Source organism: Chelonia mydas, chromosome 2 (assembly GCF_015237465.2).
Source record: "Chelonia mydas isolate rCheMyd1 chromosome 2, rCheMyd1.pri.v2, whole genome shotgun sequence".
Lineage (NCBI taxonomy): Eukaryota > Metazoa > Chordata > Testudines > Cheloniidae > Chelonia > Chelonia mydas.
Window position 1 is genome coordinate 40,296,401 of NC_057850.1, and position 15,907 is coordinate 40,312,307.

At 40.4% G+C, this 15,907-nt stretch overlaps 1 protein-coding gene across 1 annotated transcript in view; it reads right to left on the minus strand.

Moving 5' to 3' along the window:
* The window catches only part of LAPTM4B (lysosomal protein transmembrane 4 beta), a 127,013-nt gene that overhangs the window by 96,697 nt on the left and 14,409 nt on the right, over positions 1–15,907 (minus strand). The window contains exon 3 of the mRNA XM_043539321.1: positions 1,885–1,996. Within this exon, the coding sequence (XP_043395256.1) occupies positions 1,885–1,996 (112 nt within the window). The remainder of the gene's footprint in view (positions 1–1,884; positions 1,997–15,907) is intronic.

The window sequence follows — 15,907 nt, forward strand, 5'->3', positions numbered from 1 at the left end:
CTCCATAAACTTCCACCAGAACAATTGATTCTTGCTTCTATATCAGGCAGAGTTTGTATACAATAACTCATAACATGCATCTACAGGGCAAAGCCCTTTTCTCTTGAACTATGGGTTCCACCTTGGTTTTCCCTGGAGCTACCCACCACTTCCCACAACCACCAACCCTGGACTGGATATAACAGATGCACTGAACCCAAGACGACTTGAAAGTTTACTTGGAGGATGCCAAAAAGAGCTACAAACCATATGTAGACTACCGACGACAGGAGGGGCCTGCCCTTTCAGTAGGCCAGAAGGTATGGCTCTCAACAAAAAAACCTACATGTGAAGAGGCCATCTATGAATTGGACTACCAGTTCCTTGGCTCCTACTGAGTTTGCTGGCAAATTAGCCCAATCACTTTTTAATTCTATTCACCCCGTTCTCTCTGCATACACCCAGTTATTGATATATCACTCCTGAAGTCCTGCATTCAGGACCCATTCCCCTCACCGCTCCCACCCACCACCACCCTGCTGTTACATGTTCAAGACCATGATGAGTATATTGTCCATGAAATCCTTGATGCCAGAATCAGATGGGATAGACTCTGGTATCTTGTGAACTGGGAAGGCTACAGTCCTTAAGAACGCTCCTGGGAACTGGCAGAGAATGTCCACGTTGCTGACCTGGTAAATGCCTTCCATGAAAGCCACCCTGAAAAACCTAGCCCACTACTTCCCTGAGGGTCCCCTGGGGGGGGAGGTGATGTGAGGGATCATGGGCCTCAAACCCAGGCCCACAGTTCCCCAGGTAGTGCTCAGACCATGGCCACCACACAGCAGCTCACATGAATGGCTGAAGGGGGCCAGCAGAGCTCTAGCTTGCAAATGGCCCCATCCACGAAGCTCCTCATTTGGGGAGATGTCCAGCCCCACCACTTAGCTGAGAAGCTGTACTTAAGCCAGAAAGAGTCACAGGAAGTTGTCTGAACAACTAGAGGATTTCTTGGCTGGCTGCTACTATGGACCTTTCCTGACTCCAGAGCCCTGGCTTCCTGCCTCCCACTCTGTTCCTGGTTCCTGTCCTCCTTATCCCAGAACCGTCTCTTCAGCTTTCCTGCCTCGCTCCAGGTCCCTGTTCCTGTTCCCCACCTCTGCCTCTGGCTCTAATCTTTGATGTGGCACCTGACCCTGAATGCGATCCCAGGCTCCTGATTCTAACCATTAGGCATGACCACCCATGCCCCAGTCCCTACAGGACCCTGAATTCAATGGAAGTTTTGCCATAACCTTCAGTGAGAAAGAAAGTCCTAAGTTACCACTAATCAATGAATTTTGTGCCATTTATTAGCCATGAGAGAGATACTGAAAGTTTCTGAGAAAAGACAAGGACTCCTGCTTCTGTAGCTCCATGCAAATGTATTATAAATATAATAATCTCAGAACCAATACTATTCATACCCTTATTTACTTTTTTTTTTTTTAGTGCTAATGAACGTGCTGATTTGCAGCTCTGTTGACTCTAGTCCTCCCTCTGTTCACCTCAGAGCGGCTACATCACAGCCAATGGTAGTGCAGGCTTTTCCCACACTGCTAATTCCCCTGCTAATAAGCCACACCACTATTCTGGAGGGATCTCTGCTAGATGTGAAGGGGTAGTTGGTCTCTGTACCCATTCAATTAACAGGCAATTGGATGAAACTACTGAAAATATAAACAAACAGTTCCAGTGTGGTGGTGCTTTTGTGCCGTAGATATGCCTTTTGCAATAAAAGCCAAACTGCTAGGATACTGTAGCGAAGCAATGTTTAGGAGACATAACCATTACCAGACTGCCTAAAAAATACTACTGCTTCAGAAACAGAAATGAAATACTGATAATTAAATGCTATATACTTACTGGCATCATCCATAAATTCAAATTCGCCCCCTAAATCAGCACTTGGTAAGTGGTACTGATCAGGGTCAGTCAGGGCACTCAGCAGGATCAGCAGTACCACTGAATTGATGATCTACAGAGAGGAGAAAGGGAAAGGTCAGGATGTGTAATTTCTTAGTGAAAATACCATAGAGTGGGATATGCTAACTGCTGCAGAGACAGTGTTCCTACTGTGAAATGCATTTAATTGCCACTATAAATACCTTCTCCCCATTTGAACAGATTGTATAGTTTTTCTTTGTACCAGAGCCCCAAATTACAGGATAATGACACAAAACCCCATCAACCCCTTTTCCATTTGCCTCCCCGTTCCTTTAAAAAAAAGGAAAGAAAGAAACAAGTCACCCCTAACAAGGCCACTCCATCTACCTCACTGATCCTGTTCTTTTGGATTATAAAACATGATAATAATCTATTTATAGTTCATTCAGTTCCTGGAATTACAATTATTTTTAAAATCCTAATTGAGATTCCTATAACTGAATAGTCTCCAGTCACAAATTACTAATCTGGATAATGATAATAAGCTGGAGTTGATGAGTGATGAGATCACTTCCTGGCAAATTGCTAGGTGGCTGTAGATGTGTCTGTCCACTGAAAGAGGCTGAATTCTAAATGAGGCTAACATTCAAGCTGATTCGCACTGGCTGCTAAAGCAGAAGCCTTAGGAGGAGCCCAGGGCAAGGACAGATTGTGATATTTGCTGCTGCATACGCTTCTGTTCCATGTGACTTTGAGAGATCAGTTCATGTATGCTGAAGAGTTCTGTGAACAGTAACACTTAAACTAGGTTTAATAACACAAGGCCAACATAAGCAAAGGGAGGAAGAAATGGTTGTATGCAGGGTATGAAACATGAAGTATCAGAGAACTAAAAAGACTACCAAGGGCCAGATTGTCATACCTTTACATGTGATGAACAGAGCCTTAGACACCACTTTAAAGTGAGGGGTACTTCTTGTGGAGAAAGTGAGTAAGAGCATCACAACCTGGCCCCCAAATGAAGAGTGTAAAAAATTATAAGACAGAGAAAGTAGTAGAAAAGAATCATCCTAAGGAGACAAATGGTCAACGACCTACTTTTTTTAAACTTAGTTATTTTAACAGTATAATGGAATTCACATATTTGCTTCATGCTCTCTCACAGAAGGGTAGAGAACAGATGATAGAAACAAATATATACCACTCAAGAGGAGAAAAAAATACAGAAGAATTTAAGATGCATGTGATATGCTATTAAAAGTATGAAAGCATCATCCTTTTGTATGGATGTATTGAAAGATTTTTGGAATACTGTTAGAGAGCATTCTTTTCTCCATTTGGAAACATTCAGATTTCACATATGATGGAACAACCCTTTGTGACTCCCTAACAGAGCACTGTAGGTACCAATCAATACATGGTTAATTGCCTAATCAAAAGTCTATTTAACTCAGTGAGAATCTTTCCATTGACTTCAATGAGCTTTGAATCAGGTGCAAAGATTAGATTTTGTCTGATACTGAAATTTAATATACACGTCTAATAACTGATTTTTGCAATACCTTCCAAAAAACACGTGTGATGAGTTGGACCCCCCTTTCCAGGGTCCCACGGAATCCACCTGTTCAACCAACCTGGGCTCCCTCACTCTGTCCTGCTGTGCACACAGAGGTAGGGACACACCCAGCTGCAAAAAGAAAAGGAGGACTTGTGGCACCTTAGAGACTAACCAATTTATTTGAGCATAAGCTTTCGTGAGCTACAGCTCACTTCAATCGGATGCATACTGTGGAAAGTATAGAAGATCTTATTATATACACACAAAAAGCATGAAAAAATACCTCCTCCCACCCCACTCACCTGCTGGTAATAGCTTATCTAAAGTGATCACTCTCCTTACAATGTGTATGATAATCAAGTTGGGCCATTTCCAGCACAAATCCAGGTTTTCTCACCCCAACCCCCCCACACACAAACTCACTCTCCTGCTGGTAATAGCCCATCCAAAGTGACCACTCTCCCCACACTGTGCATGATAATCAAGGTGGGCCATTTCCAGCACAAATCCAGGGTTTAACAAGAACGTCTTGGGGGGGGGGGGGTATGGAAAAAACAAGGGGAAATAGGCTACCTTGCATAATGACTAAGCCACTCCCAGTCTCTATTCAAGCCTAAGTTAATTGTATTCAATTTGCAAATGAATTCCAATTCAGCAGTTTCTCGCTGGAGTCTGGATCTGAAGTTGTTTTGTTGTAAAATAGCGACTTTCATGTCTGTAATCGCGTGACCAGAGAGATTGAAGTGTTCTCCGACTGGTTTATGAATGTTATAATTCTTGACATCTGATTTGTGTCCATTTACTCTTTTACGTAGAGACTGTCCAGTTTGACCAATGTACATGGCAGAGGGGCATTGCTGGCACATATCACATTGGTGGATGTGCACGTGAATGAGCCTTTGTTAGTGTGGCTGATGTTATTAGGCCCTGTGATGGTGTCCCCTGAATAGATATGTGGGCACAGTTGGCAACGGGCTTTGTTGCAAGGATAGGTTCCTGGGTTAGTGGTTCTGTTGTGTGGAATCACAGTCTGCAATCAGCTCTGTGTGGGAAAATTCAGCTGGGGGAATTGTCCAGAACTCTGGTGCACACACCCTCTGGAGTGTAAACCCAAAATTATATTGTCTTGTGCTATAGAGAGAGCTATACAGCATAAGCCAGTGGTTCTCAAACTATTGTACTGGTGACCCCTTTCACATAGCAAGCCTCTATGTGAGACCCCCCTCTTTTAAATTAAGAACACTTCTTTACATATTTAACACCACTATAAATGCTGGAGGCAAAGTGGGGTTCGGGGTGGGGCCTGACAGCTCGCAACCTCCCCATATAATAATGTCCCGACCCCCAGTTTGAGAACCCCTGGCATAAGCTCATGAAATTCACTCCCTCCCTCAATGTGGATGAAGATATGCACAACTTCTCACCCGCCCCCCTCCCCCCCATTATTAATTGCACAAACTGTTTTAGAACAAACAAAAACAAGTTTATTAACTACAAAAAGGTAAATTTTTTTTTACTGGCTACAAATAATTTCTCACCCTAAATGTTGTTTCAAGCAGGTTGCAGAGTTTCTTGAAGGTACACTGCACTGCTTGCAGCATAAATCTCCAGGGATTCCTTTTACAGGCTGACCTTTCTCACCTAGGCTCAGCCCCTGCTACTGCTGCCGCCGCCCCCTTCCCCAAGCTTAGTTCCTTTGTTTCTTCAGGTGTTTACAGCAGTCTTCTTCTTGGGCAGGAAGGCAGTGGAGAAGAGCCCAGATTAACTCACTCCCCGGCCTTAAATAGGATTTACAGATGGTGGGAATCCTTTGTTTCCCAGTTTTGACCCCCTTCCCATGGAAAAGTATCAGCATTTCAAGATGGTATTCTGTACCAGGTAACATTATCACATGACCCTGCAGTGTCAAAGCAGCATCCCAGGAAACTTCTCAGCAAGGAGGAATATTAGTATCTTCAAAGTCCTATTGTCCTTCCTAATGGCCCTTCCAGGCTGATTGCATACTGTCTGGCGGGCATTCCCCAAGTGCACACACAGTTGTAATTGTTACACAGTCAATATTCCTAACTTCAGATACAGGAGTGGTACATCCATACAAATTGGATAATTACATTCAGTAAATCATAACCTTTCCAATGATACCTCACATGACCCATCTTGCATAAAACATCTTAGTTATCCCATATTCATATCATAACAATATTTCTAGAAAGAATATGGGGCGTAATGTCACAACATGATCTAGTAAAAGAGTAAGAGAAGATTACACCACTTCGCTGGATTGGCAAACACAAGGCTGGTAATGAGCATGTGGAGAGAAATCCTCATCCCATGAAAGCCAACAGGAATTTTGTCATTCACCTCCATGGGGCCAGGATTTCACCCGAGGTGTTTCATACTGTCCAGCTAATGCATAGTGTAATGAACAACAAAAATACTTAGATAGCATTTTTGCCTCAAACTGCTTCACAAACATTAAGTAACTAAGCCTCACATGACTCCTGCGAGGCATATTATCCTCATTTTAAATATGGAGGAAGAGATATAGAAAGGTTATGTGATATGTTTGAAGTCAAAGCAAGTCAGTGTTAGGAACTAGGCTTAGAACCCAAGTCTCTGACTATGAGGCCAGTGCTTTAGCGATTAGACTACACTGCTTCTTATGAATACAGCTCTACCCAGCAACTGCTGGGAAGAAGGTAGGAAAGATGGGGAGACAGGTTTAAGGGGCAAAATTCAGCCCTCTTTGCTTTTGTCTCCAAAATGCCATAGGGAGACCACTGAATATATAGACCATTCCCCTAAATCTACACCCTGCCATGGCACACTCCTTTGTGGCTCTGGATGACTTGCACAGTATGAATTAGGTGAGTTTTTGAGGAGTGGGGAACAAAAGGTGGGCTCTGCTAAGCTGTCCATCCTGCACTGGCAGAAGGGGTGGCCTTGATTTGACTCCAGCTAATTTAGAGTAATGAAACCTTTGCCCCTTAACCATATGGTTAGACAGCCAGATACTAGGATACAATTGCAATGGATACCCTAGAAATACCTTAGACTAATTAGATAGAAAGATGAGACAGAGGACAGTCAAAACAATTACAGATCTTATCAAATACACTGATGTAAGAAAGAGGTTGTACCTTCTTAACTGAAGGATCTGGCTATTGAGAGTCCTCTCGCTAAACTCGAATATACCCTTCTGCAAAACCTGGGAAAATAGACAGGCATTGCAACTTATCCGAATGTAATACAGATGTGGGAGCTGTCACAGCAAAGGGAAGCAAGTCTCAGAATAAAGGTCCTATCACTAAAAATGCCCCACCACCAGCCCTCTCCCATTTAAACCAGGCAGCAATTAGCTCAATGACCTCCGCCAATATCAGACAGCTTTGTACCACACAAGGAGAAAGGTGGTGTTAGCCAGGACCAAAACACCCTATGGCCTTATAGGTCAAAACTAAAGCTTCTAAATGAAGTTGCAAAGCACCTATTTAGATACTTATATGGCCATCATCAGCATAGTATCTGAGGCCTAGATATTTAAATGGATTTATGTGTTGCTCCAGTGAGTGCCTTGGAAGCCAAGGCAAGCAATCAGAAGGCAGTGCTGATATGAGTGCACATATACTGTGTTAGTGGTGTGAAGCAACATTAGGAACTGTATTGTGCACAGGCTGAATGGTCTGAATAGATGTAGCCCTATGTAGACCACATTACAGCAATCCACTCTCAAGGAAATGACATATAGATAACTGTAGGGAACCCACAACTTTAATAAAAAGCTTGTATCCTCTTACCCACGTGCAGATGGGGAAAAACAACCCTCCCCCCAAAAAATCTTGACCACTGCTGTTAGCTGGCCATCCAGATACAGCTAGAGATCCAACAGATGTGACACCCGAGTTGTGATCCAGGAAAATGAACAACTGGCACACTCCCACAACCGGAGAACTAAAATAATCTCTGCCATCTCTTCCACTTGTTTCTCCTCATGCAGAAGAGGAGGAGCCAAAGAATGGAAATGTTACAAAGTGCCTTTGGGGAAGATAGCAATTTCCCCAGCATTTCCTCATAAAAAGAAAAAAGAATTGATCTTCAATCCACGCAGGGCTCCATAGGCAGGTCCACAACACCCATGGTCAATGGAATCAAAGGACAGATCTAAAAGAATCAGAACAGACATCATCTATTGCCAGAAGGAGATTATTAACTAGTGCAATCCCCCTAACATAAAAAGGCCAAACCTCAAACTGAGAAGGACTGAAACCATCTGAGGAATCCAGATATTACTATAGCTACCTCACCACAACCTCCTCAATAATCTTACCTAAATATGGGAAATTTTAGACACAGTGACAACTGGAGAGTTTGTCAGTTCCTATATGGTTTCTTACGTGGGGGGTCCAGTAATCACTTATAGCAAGCAACTTGCCTTCCAAAGAGAGGACAGTCAACTCTATAAACATCCTCAACATCTTCCTGCTAGATTTCTCTAGCCAGAGAAAACACATTCTAATGCAGAGGCCATAGCTCTAACCAAGTCCAGCTCCTCTCATGCCTCAGGGAGTGACATCATCTAAAATTCAAGCAGAGAAAGCTGGTTTTCTCCTCCTCCTCCTCCATAGATGATACTGCAACCATGGAAGCAGACATCTTGGCCTAAACCCAACTGATCTTATATGCAGAGAAACTTGAGAACTCCTCAGATCAAGAAACATTCAGTGCCGTTACCAGCTCTTGGGAGCAGGGGCAACATTTTGTTGTATGCAGAGCTAGTAAAAAACAGTATTTCAATATAGTATTTAACAACATTTTTGAAAAACAAAAATTTTCACCAAAAAAATCAAAATGACATGATTTTTTTCCTTTTGTAATGAAAAAAATTCAAAATGAATGAAATGAAAAATTTTGTTTCCAATTGACAAATTTCATTTTTTTGTTTTGAAAACTGAAAAATTTTCTTTTTCAATTTAAAGTTTTTAAGTTTGCTTCTCACCTCCTTTCTTCCCCTCTCTAAAATAATCTCCCCCACACTTTTCCCCCCACCACTTTCTCTCCCTCGTTTCCTTCTCCACCCCCTTGTTTCCAGTGCAGTACTGAGAGTTCTAACCAATCAAAATATCTCAATAAGAGGTTATAACCTGAGAAAAGGAAGGAATGTAAACACGAGAGAGAGGGGAGGAAAAAACCACCAAAACTTTTAGCTTGAAACTAAACATTTTTAATTTAAAAAAAAAAAAAACCCAAAAACCACAGATGAAATTTTTCATTTAAAAACAAACTGAAAAATTTAGTTTCACTTGTTTCAAAAAAATTTTCATTGAAAATATGAAAACTTTCAAACAAAACAAAAATGTTAATGGAAAGGTTTTGTTTACATCAAAAAGGCATTTTTCATCAAAAAAGGTTTGATTAACAGTGTTTTGATTACTTATAGTTATATATCTGTGAGCACAATGAGGATCTGATAGGGATCTCAACGCATTACAAATAAACTATAAGAAGAATCAGGGTTAACCAGTTTGTGCATGATTGATGCAATTCTGCAAAATGGAAGCTTATGGAGCTTCTAGGATGGAAGTTAAATAAGCCAAAATTTTCTTCACTTCCTCACAGACCCTGCATGTGGATTTTACAAACTCTTTGTTGCAATAAGACTTGATATAGGAGTTCTCTCACTGATGAGCTATTTCTCATAGTTCATCCATGACCCATGGTGACTAGGAAGAGTTACACTGGGAAAAACGGTGTTTAGGAACCGTTGTATCAACAGGTGAGGACAAAAAGACTCTGACAATGACATACCAGACCACTGATATAATTGCCTGTTGGCTGCATAGAATTCTTCCCCAATCATCGGAAACTAAACTAGTTTCCATCAGCCTCCGAGGGGAGACCATTAAAACATGTCTTTAGTCCTGATAGGAACGGAGCACCCCTAGCTCAAAACCAAAAGAGCTAATGATCAGCCCATGAGTTAAACACTGGAAGCCATGAATATTAAAATAATTGTCTAGGATTATAATGGCTAAATAACCCTCTTCATACACACTCCTCCACCAGGTTTAGTCAATACTGAAACATTCATATAGTAAAATAAATCACTTTTAAATATGGGAATACTTATGTCCAATATTGTTTATGTTCGCTTCCAGTTCCAGCCCCTACAATTGTTCCCACAAACCCTCATTTAATACAAACGTACTGATAAAGGAATTCAGGAGAGGAAATCTTGGTTCAATGTATACTCTAAGCATTAAGATAAAATTACTAGATCTAATAAACAAAATGTCCTTCCATCTTTCTGTTAAATGCTTTGGGGGTCTCTCCCCTTATATGTCTAAGTCCCACTGACATGGCTAATGGGAACTGCTTACACATAAGGAGAGAAGTAACGAGCCCTGTATGCTTGCAGTGCCATTTTTATGCTTGAACCCACATGTACAATAACCTACTGTACATACTGTATTCTTGTTTTCAAATCTGATATGTAGTTGTATTTTTCCCAAAGAGATTAAATTGGAGGGTGATAAAGATATAGCAGTTGTTACAAAAGTCTGGAGGAAAAAACAAAACTGCTTCCCCCCCTCTCCCCAAGGGTGATCTATGCCTTAGATAAACTATATAAATGACAGGCGGATTTAGGAAGAAATATTTCAATAGAAGAATGGAGCAGATATGGCCAATAGCCAGTGGCCTACAAGTTAGTCAAGGAAGTCAAAGTGAAAATGCTGAAATACAGCCCAACACACAGCATGTAAAAAAATGTGAGATTGTTTGGCTACTTTTTCTTATTCAGACATTTTCTGGCATTATTAAAAAAAGAAACCAATAGTAAATTTTTTTAATATAAATATAGATTTGCTTATCTTTGATCAGAAACTCATTATCAGATATGCTAACCAAAGAAATTCTATGCACAACTTAGGTTTGAAGAGTAAAAGTAATGATTAACGATGTACTGTCAATAGCCAGAAAGTGATATTGCTCCAGAAAGACTTATAATCGGGAAAGCTTGAGTTCAGAGGTGGGTGAAATTATTTGCAGAAATAGTTTGTCAAAAAATGCAGTTTTAGCAGACCTAGAGCTTTTTGGGAATTTGACTAAAATTCACTGAATAATTTCAGCTGAAACTTTTTCCCCCTCCCACGCTGGATTCACACCGGGACTTAGGCACCATTCACAAAACAGCCAGAGGAAAGGATGGAGGTACCTATTAAGTCATTTTCACTCACTGTCTCTGGCCCAATAACTATTCAAGTTATTTTACACAAAGTGGAACCGCTTCAACTGGAGAGACGGAGATCCACCCCAGAACATCCCCTAGCCCAGAGGTTAGAGTGCTCTACTGCAATAGGGGAAATGCAAGTTCAAATCCCTACTCCGTATCATGCAGAGGGAGGAACTGAACCCAGATCTCCCACATCCCAGGTGAATTCCCTAATCACAGGGCTAAGGTTATAAAGGAGCTGCTACCTTCTGCTCTGGGTGCTTTGTGAATCTACTTTCCTTGCCTTTGCTTTTTATTTTAAAAATGCTCAGAAATGAAACAAAACATTTTGTTTCACATTGAACAAAATATTTTGTCAACTTTTTTGATTTGCCAAAATTTCTTCAGAATTTTCGGCTCAACCTAAACCGAATTCTTTTCCTCCCAGAACTGCCAGTGAACTGAAAAGTCAGTTATTTGCCCACCACTAGTTGAGTTGCCTGTCAGACTTTATTCCAACAGTGGGTAAACAGGAAGTTTTAGGACATGCAAAAAATCACCCTGCCTTCAGGAACGAGGTATGAATACCAACACATCCCCAGTTGTTCAAATATCTGAACCTCCAGGACTACATAAAAAAAGGACTCCTTGGATTTTGTGTCACCTTTCTTGTTCCTCGCTATTCTATGTACAGTTTTATGTTGTTTCAATATATATGAACCTTATCAAATAAGATATTAATTGAGACGATAAAATTCCAGTGGAAGATAGGATCAATTCCAGGGATCAGAAAGAAATAGTAAAGATACCAACAGAGGCACAAACTTAATCTATTAACACCTAAGTAAACAAGCAAAGGATCATGACACACACTATTAGCATGAAATAGATTAAAAGGGGATGATTTGTAGTCCAAGACTGTTAACTGTATCCATCTCTGTATGCAAAACAAAATATGTCTGATTCTGATGAAGTTATATAAAGTATGTTAAGCCAGTGGCTCTCAACCTTTCTAGACTACTGTACGCCTTTCGGGAGTCTGATTTGTCTTGAGTACCCCCCAAGTTTCACCTCACTTAAAATCTACTTGCTTGCAAAATCAGGCATAAAAATACAAAAGTGTCACAGCACAGAGCTAAGATACAGCCCTGTGATTGTGCATAATGGAAAATTAAGGCATAGCATTAAGAATCAGGAAAAGTGTATTGTATTCCTGACTCTACCACAGACTCACCCCATGAGCTGGAGCAAGTGACGTAGGCCCTGATTCAGCAGTCTCTCTCTATTCAGCGAAGCACATAAGCACATCCTTAACTTTGAGCATGTACTTAAGCCACCAGAGATTCACTTAAGCACTTGCTTAAAAATGTTTTATTAAACTGGGGGTTTATACTCTTGCCTCACCTTCCCTACCAAATGGGGATTCTTCCTTGCCTCAGAAGGGTGTTGCGAGTTATGCAGGTACTACAGTGATGAGCACCTAAGTATATAAAAAATAAACTACATTAATCTGGGTGGAGGAGGCAGGTAGAAAACTACGTAACAGTAATCTTGATTTTAGCTTTCACGTTATAATCCATATAGAATCTTTTTTAAGAATTTTTTTTAAAAAAAAGCATCGATAAAAGGGCATAATTACATAAGACACTCCTGGAGTTCAGGAAATCTTAGAATGCTGTGCCTCATACAATACTAATCTACCAGACGAAAGAAGATATTTATGAATGAAGATGGTTCTGGCTGAGCAATGATTAATAGTGAAATACTATTTGAATTCTCTGTGTCAGACAAACCATTGTGCTACATGTTCTGAACATTACTTTTTTTAAAAGGAAGCAAAATTATTTTATACATAACAATAGCTAACATAACCCAAAGGGCTTAATTTAGCATCTATCCATAGTAATTGTTGAAATGAGCTTCCCTATATATAAACATTTTAATAAAGCTGAGGACATTTTCAGGCAAACAAAAAAAACTGAGTTAAGATGTTATGGTGGAAAATATCTATAGAATAGTTAAGAACTGATTGAACTACACTTTTGAACTCTCTAGTTCTTTCTAAAAAGAAACAACCCCAAAAAAAAAATTAATTAAAAAGTCCAATCATATTTTATAACACCTTGATATTCAAAGTTATTGTGACACTTGGAGAAAGTCAGAAAACACAACCATACAGATCACCTGAACTATCTTAATTCTGTCCCTGCTCTCTCTACCCTTCCACCCCACACGTTCTGTGCAGCTTTTGGCACAGAAGGTTTTAATAAGAATTTGAAAGAGGACAGTTTGTACATTGAGAGGACACCTGACCACTTCAGCAGAACAGTGCTTTTAATTTCAAGTTTGATTTATATACTCTTTGGCTCCTTCACAGAATTAACAATGGGTCAGGAGACCTAAAGTTCTTTATCCTTGACAGGTAGAATTTTAGGTACATTCTTTGTCACTAGAAGGGGAAAGGAGAACGAAGTAATTTCATATTCTGATTCAAGTGAAAGCAAGAGGCCATTTTAGTTCTTGAACCAACCTAATTGTTGCGGGGTGCTCACCGACTGTCTGACCCTCGTCACAGAAACTATTGCAACAAAGAAGAGTAATTTAAGGGTCATCAGAGGATATGGAACCTGGGGGTGGGAAGCTGGCTAAAGTAGCAATGGTTAAGTAGGAGGTGGGAACAAGATAGGTCATTAAGCACTATCTGATAGTGTCAAGAAGCATCAAACCCTTCTTCTGGGATTTTTCTTTGGCAGGGAGAAATATGCATCCATGTTATCAACTGAGTTAGTGAAGGAGAAGGGGGCTTGTCAGCACACCAGACAACAGGGAATAAGACAGTAGGAAGAGAAAGGGTCTGGCTAACAGTCTCGCTTTCGAGGGGGTTGAGGTTAACATTTTCAGAAAGTGATCAGAGGACTAAAGTGAGGTAGAAGGTCTGACCTTTGGTGTTAGGGGAGAGTGGAAGCCTTCCATAGACCTACAAAGTAATTGTTATTATTAGCCACAATAACAAATCTGTTTCAGTTTGGTGGAGGAAGGAGAATTGAAGAGCTAGCTGGTACTATGCTTCTAAGACATTTTACTATTAGAGAAACCAGGTCCAGCAAGATTACCTCTCCCTCTGAGAAAGATGGACTCAGAGGATTTTCCTATGTTTTCCACTGAGGTTTATGCAATCAAAATAGGTTTGTCAGAACTAATGGGAGGTGGACGGCTCAGATATAATAGGTATATCAGAGAATGTGTCACTCAACGGTTGAAAGTTCTGGGAAAAGCAGCCGCAATATAACCCATATGTTGACCTGTCAGAGTAGATATTTCTTGTTGTTCTTTCCCTGTATACAAGCCATCTGGTTCATGCTAAATAAAACATATATCCTCTTTGGACCAAAGTAGCTGGAGCTGCTGCTCAGGACTGACTACACAGCAAGGCAGACATGGTAGTGATATACAAACTAATGAACTGTATAGAGAAGGTAGACCAGGTCCTCTTACTTAAGGCTCATCTAAATGAACAGTTAGTACATGGCACACAAATGTGCTGTAGCTTTACACCCCAGCTTGCCATGCACTAACTGTTCATCTAAACCAGCCCATATCCACTCACACAACAAAGAACAAGGGAAACGGAAAGGCAGTAATTTAAAGATGGATTAAAAGGGAAACCCTTTTCCTCCATGACACAGTTAGCCTGTCAAACTCATCATCACAAGATACTACTGAAGCCAAGGGCTTAGCACAGTGGTTTTCAAACTGTGGAGCATGGAGGAATGGTCAGGGGGACAAGCAATGATGCCAGGAAGCTCAGTCTTCAGCCCCACATGGTAGGGCTCGACGAGAGAGTGCCACATCCACCCCAACTCCCCTCTTTTTGTTTGGGTCAGGGGAGACAACCAAAAATTGTAACACAAAGGAGTTGGAGGGGGTTAGCTAAAAAATTTTGAAAGCCACTGGCTTAGTAGGATTCAAAAAAGGATTAGCTATATACGTGGATAAACTATACATTTAGTTACATTACATAGCATTTTTAAAGGCCATATTAACGCTCATGCTTGAGGCCATATGCCAATCTTTAACTAACAGGGAGTTTGGACAAGACTTTCCCCATACACAAGTTATTCTATACTTCTCCACTATGGGGTTGCTTACAGCATCTGGTTCTGGCCACTGTCTAAGACAACATATTGGATTAGACAGAACATTAGTCTGATCAGATGTGGCCATTCTTATGGGACAGGGGATTTGGAGAAAACACTGGAAACTGGAATTCTTGTCGCTTAAGACAAATTGTTAAGAATTGCCAGGTTGTTACTTCAACTTGTCAACAGTGTGATGACAGCAAATGGTCCAGCAGATTCAAACTGGCATATTAGAGGTGCAGAAAATATTTTAGTTATTCTTCTAATATTGATTAGTATAATGACACTAAGTATTGAACTATAAGTCTATGCCGAATAAACTGATAGTGGAAATCTAGCATGATTTACAACCACTCTTCTTTGCAAAGGACTCTGCTATTGCCTGTTGGCAGCCTTTTAAGAGGACCTGAAGTCCAACCCACAACAGACCTGTCTCAAATGAAAAACAGAAATGACGGAATTTCTACAAGAAAGTTTAGATGGATGCAACGTGCAAGGTGCACACTAAGTATCTTTCTGCCTCCCTTGGGATATCAGTTTAATTTGGTAAGTATGACAGGTAAGCATACTGTTAATCCTTTACAGTTTGATAAATAGAATATTCATATGTAAATGTATTAATGGGTTCTGTGTTACAGCTCTTTCCAAGTACAGTTTAAAAAAAAAAAAGAAAGTACCTGTACTTTGCCAGGGACCTGAAAATTACCACTGATGGATGGCTGCTACCAAGAATCTATACAGTGGTCTGGGATCTGAGAAATATAATCCATTCTATTATGTAGTGTGTGTTCAAGTTAGAATATTGTTCTGACAAGCTAGAATTCCTGTTTAAAGATATCTAATCAAAGAGACTTCGTAAAATTAGACAGAGAAGCCAGCTATATAAAGAACTGATATCTATTAAATCCACATTCAACATGGGTTAGTTGTTTAAGTGGACAATGATGAATGGTTTGATTCTCCCATTGCAGTTCTCAGCTTCCAAAAATGGACTGATGAACCCTACAAGTGATTCTTAAATAAGCATGATAAAAACATGTAAGGTGAATTTTCACTCTCAGTCTTTCAGTAGAAAAATGTTAATGAGAGACAAAC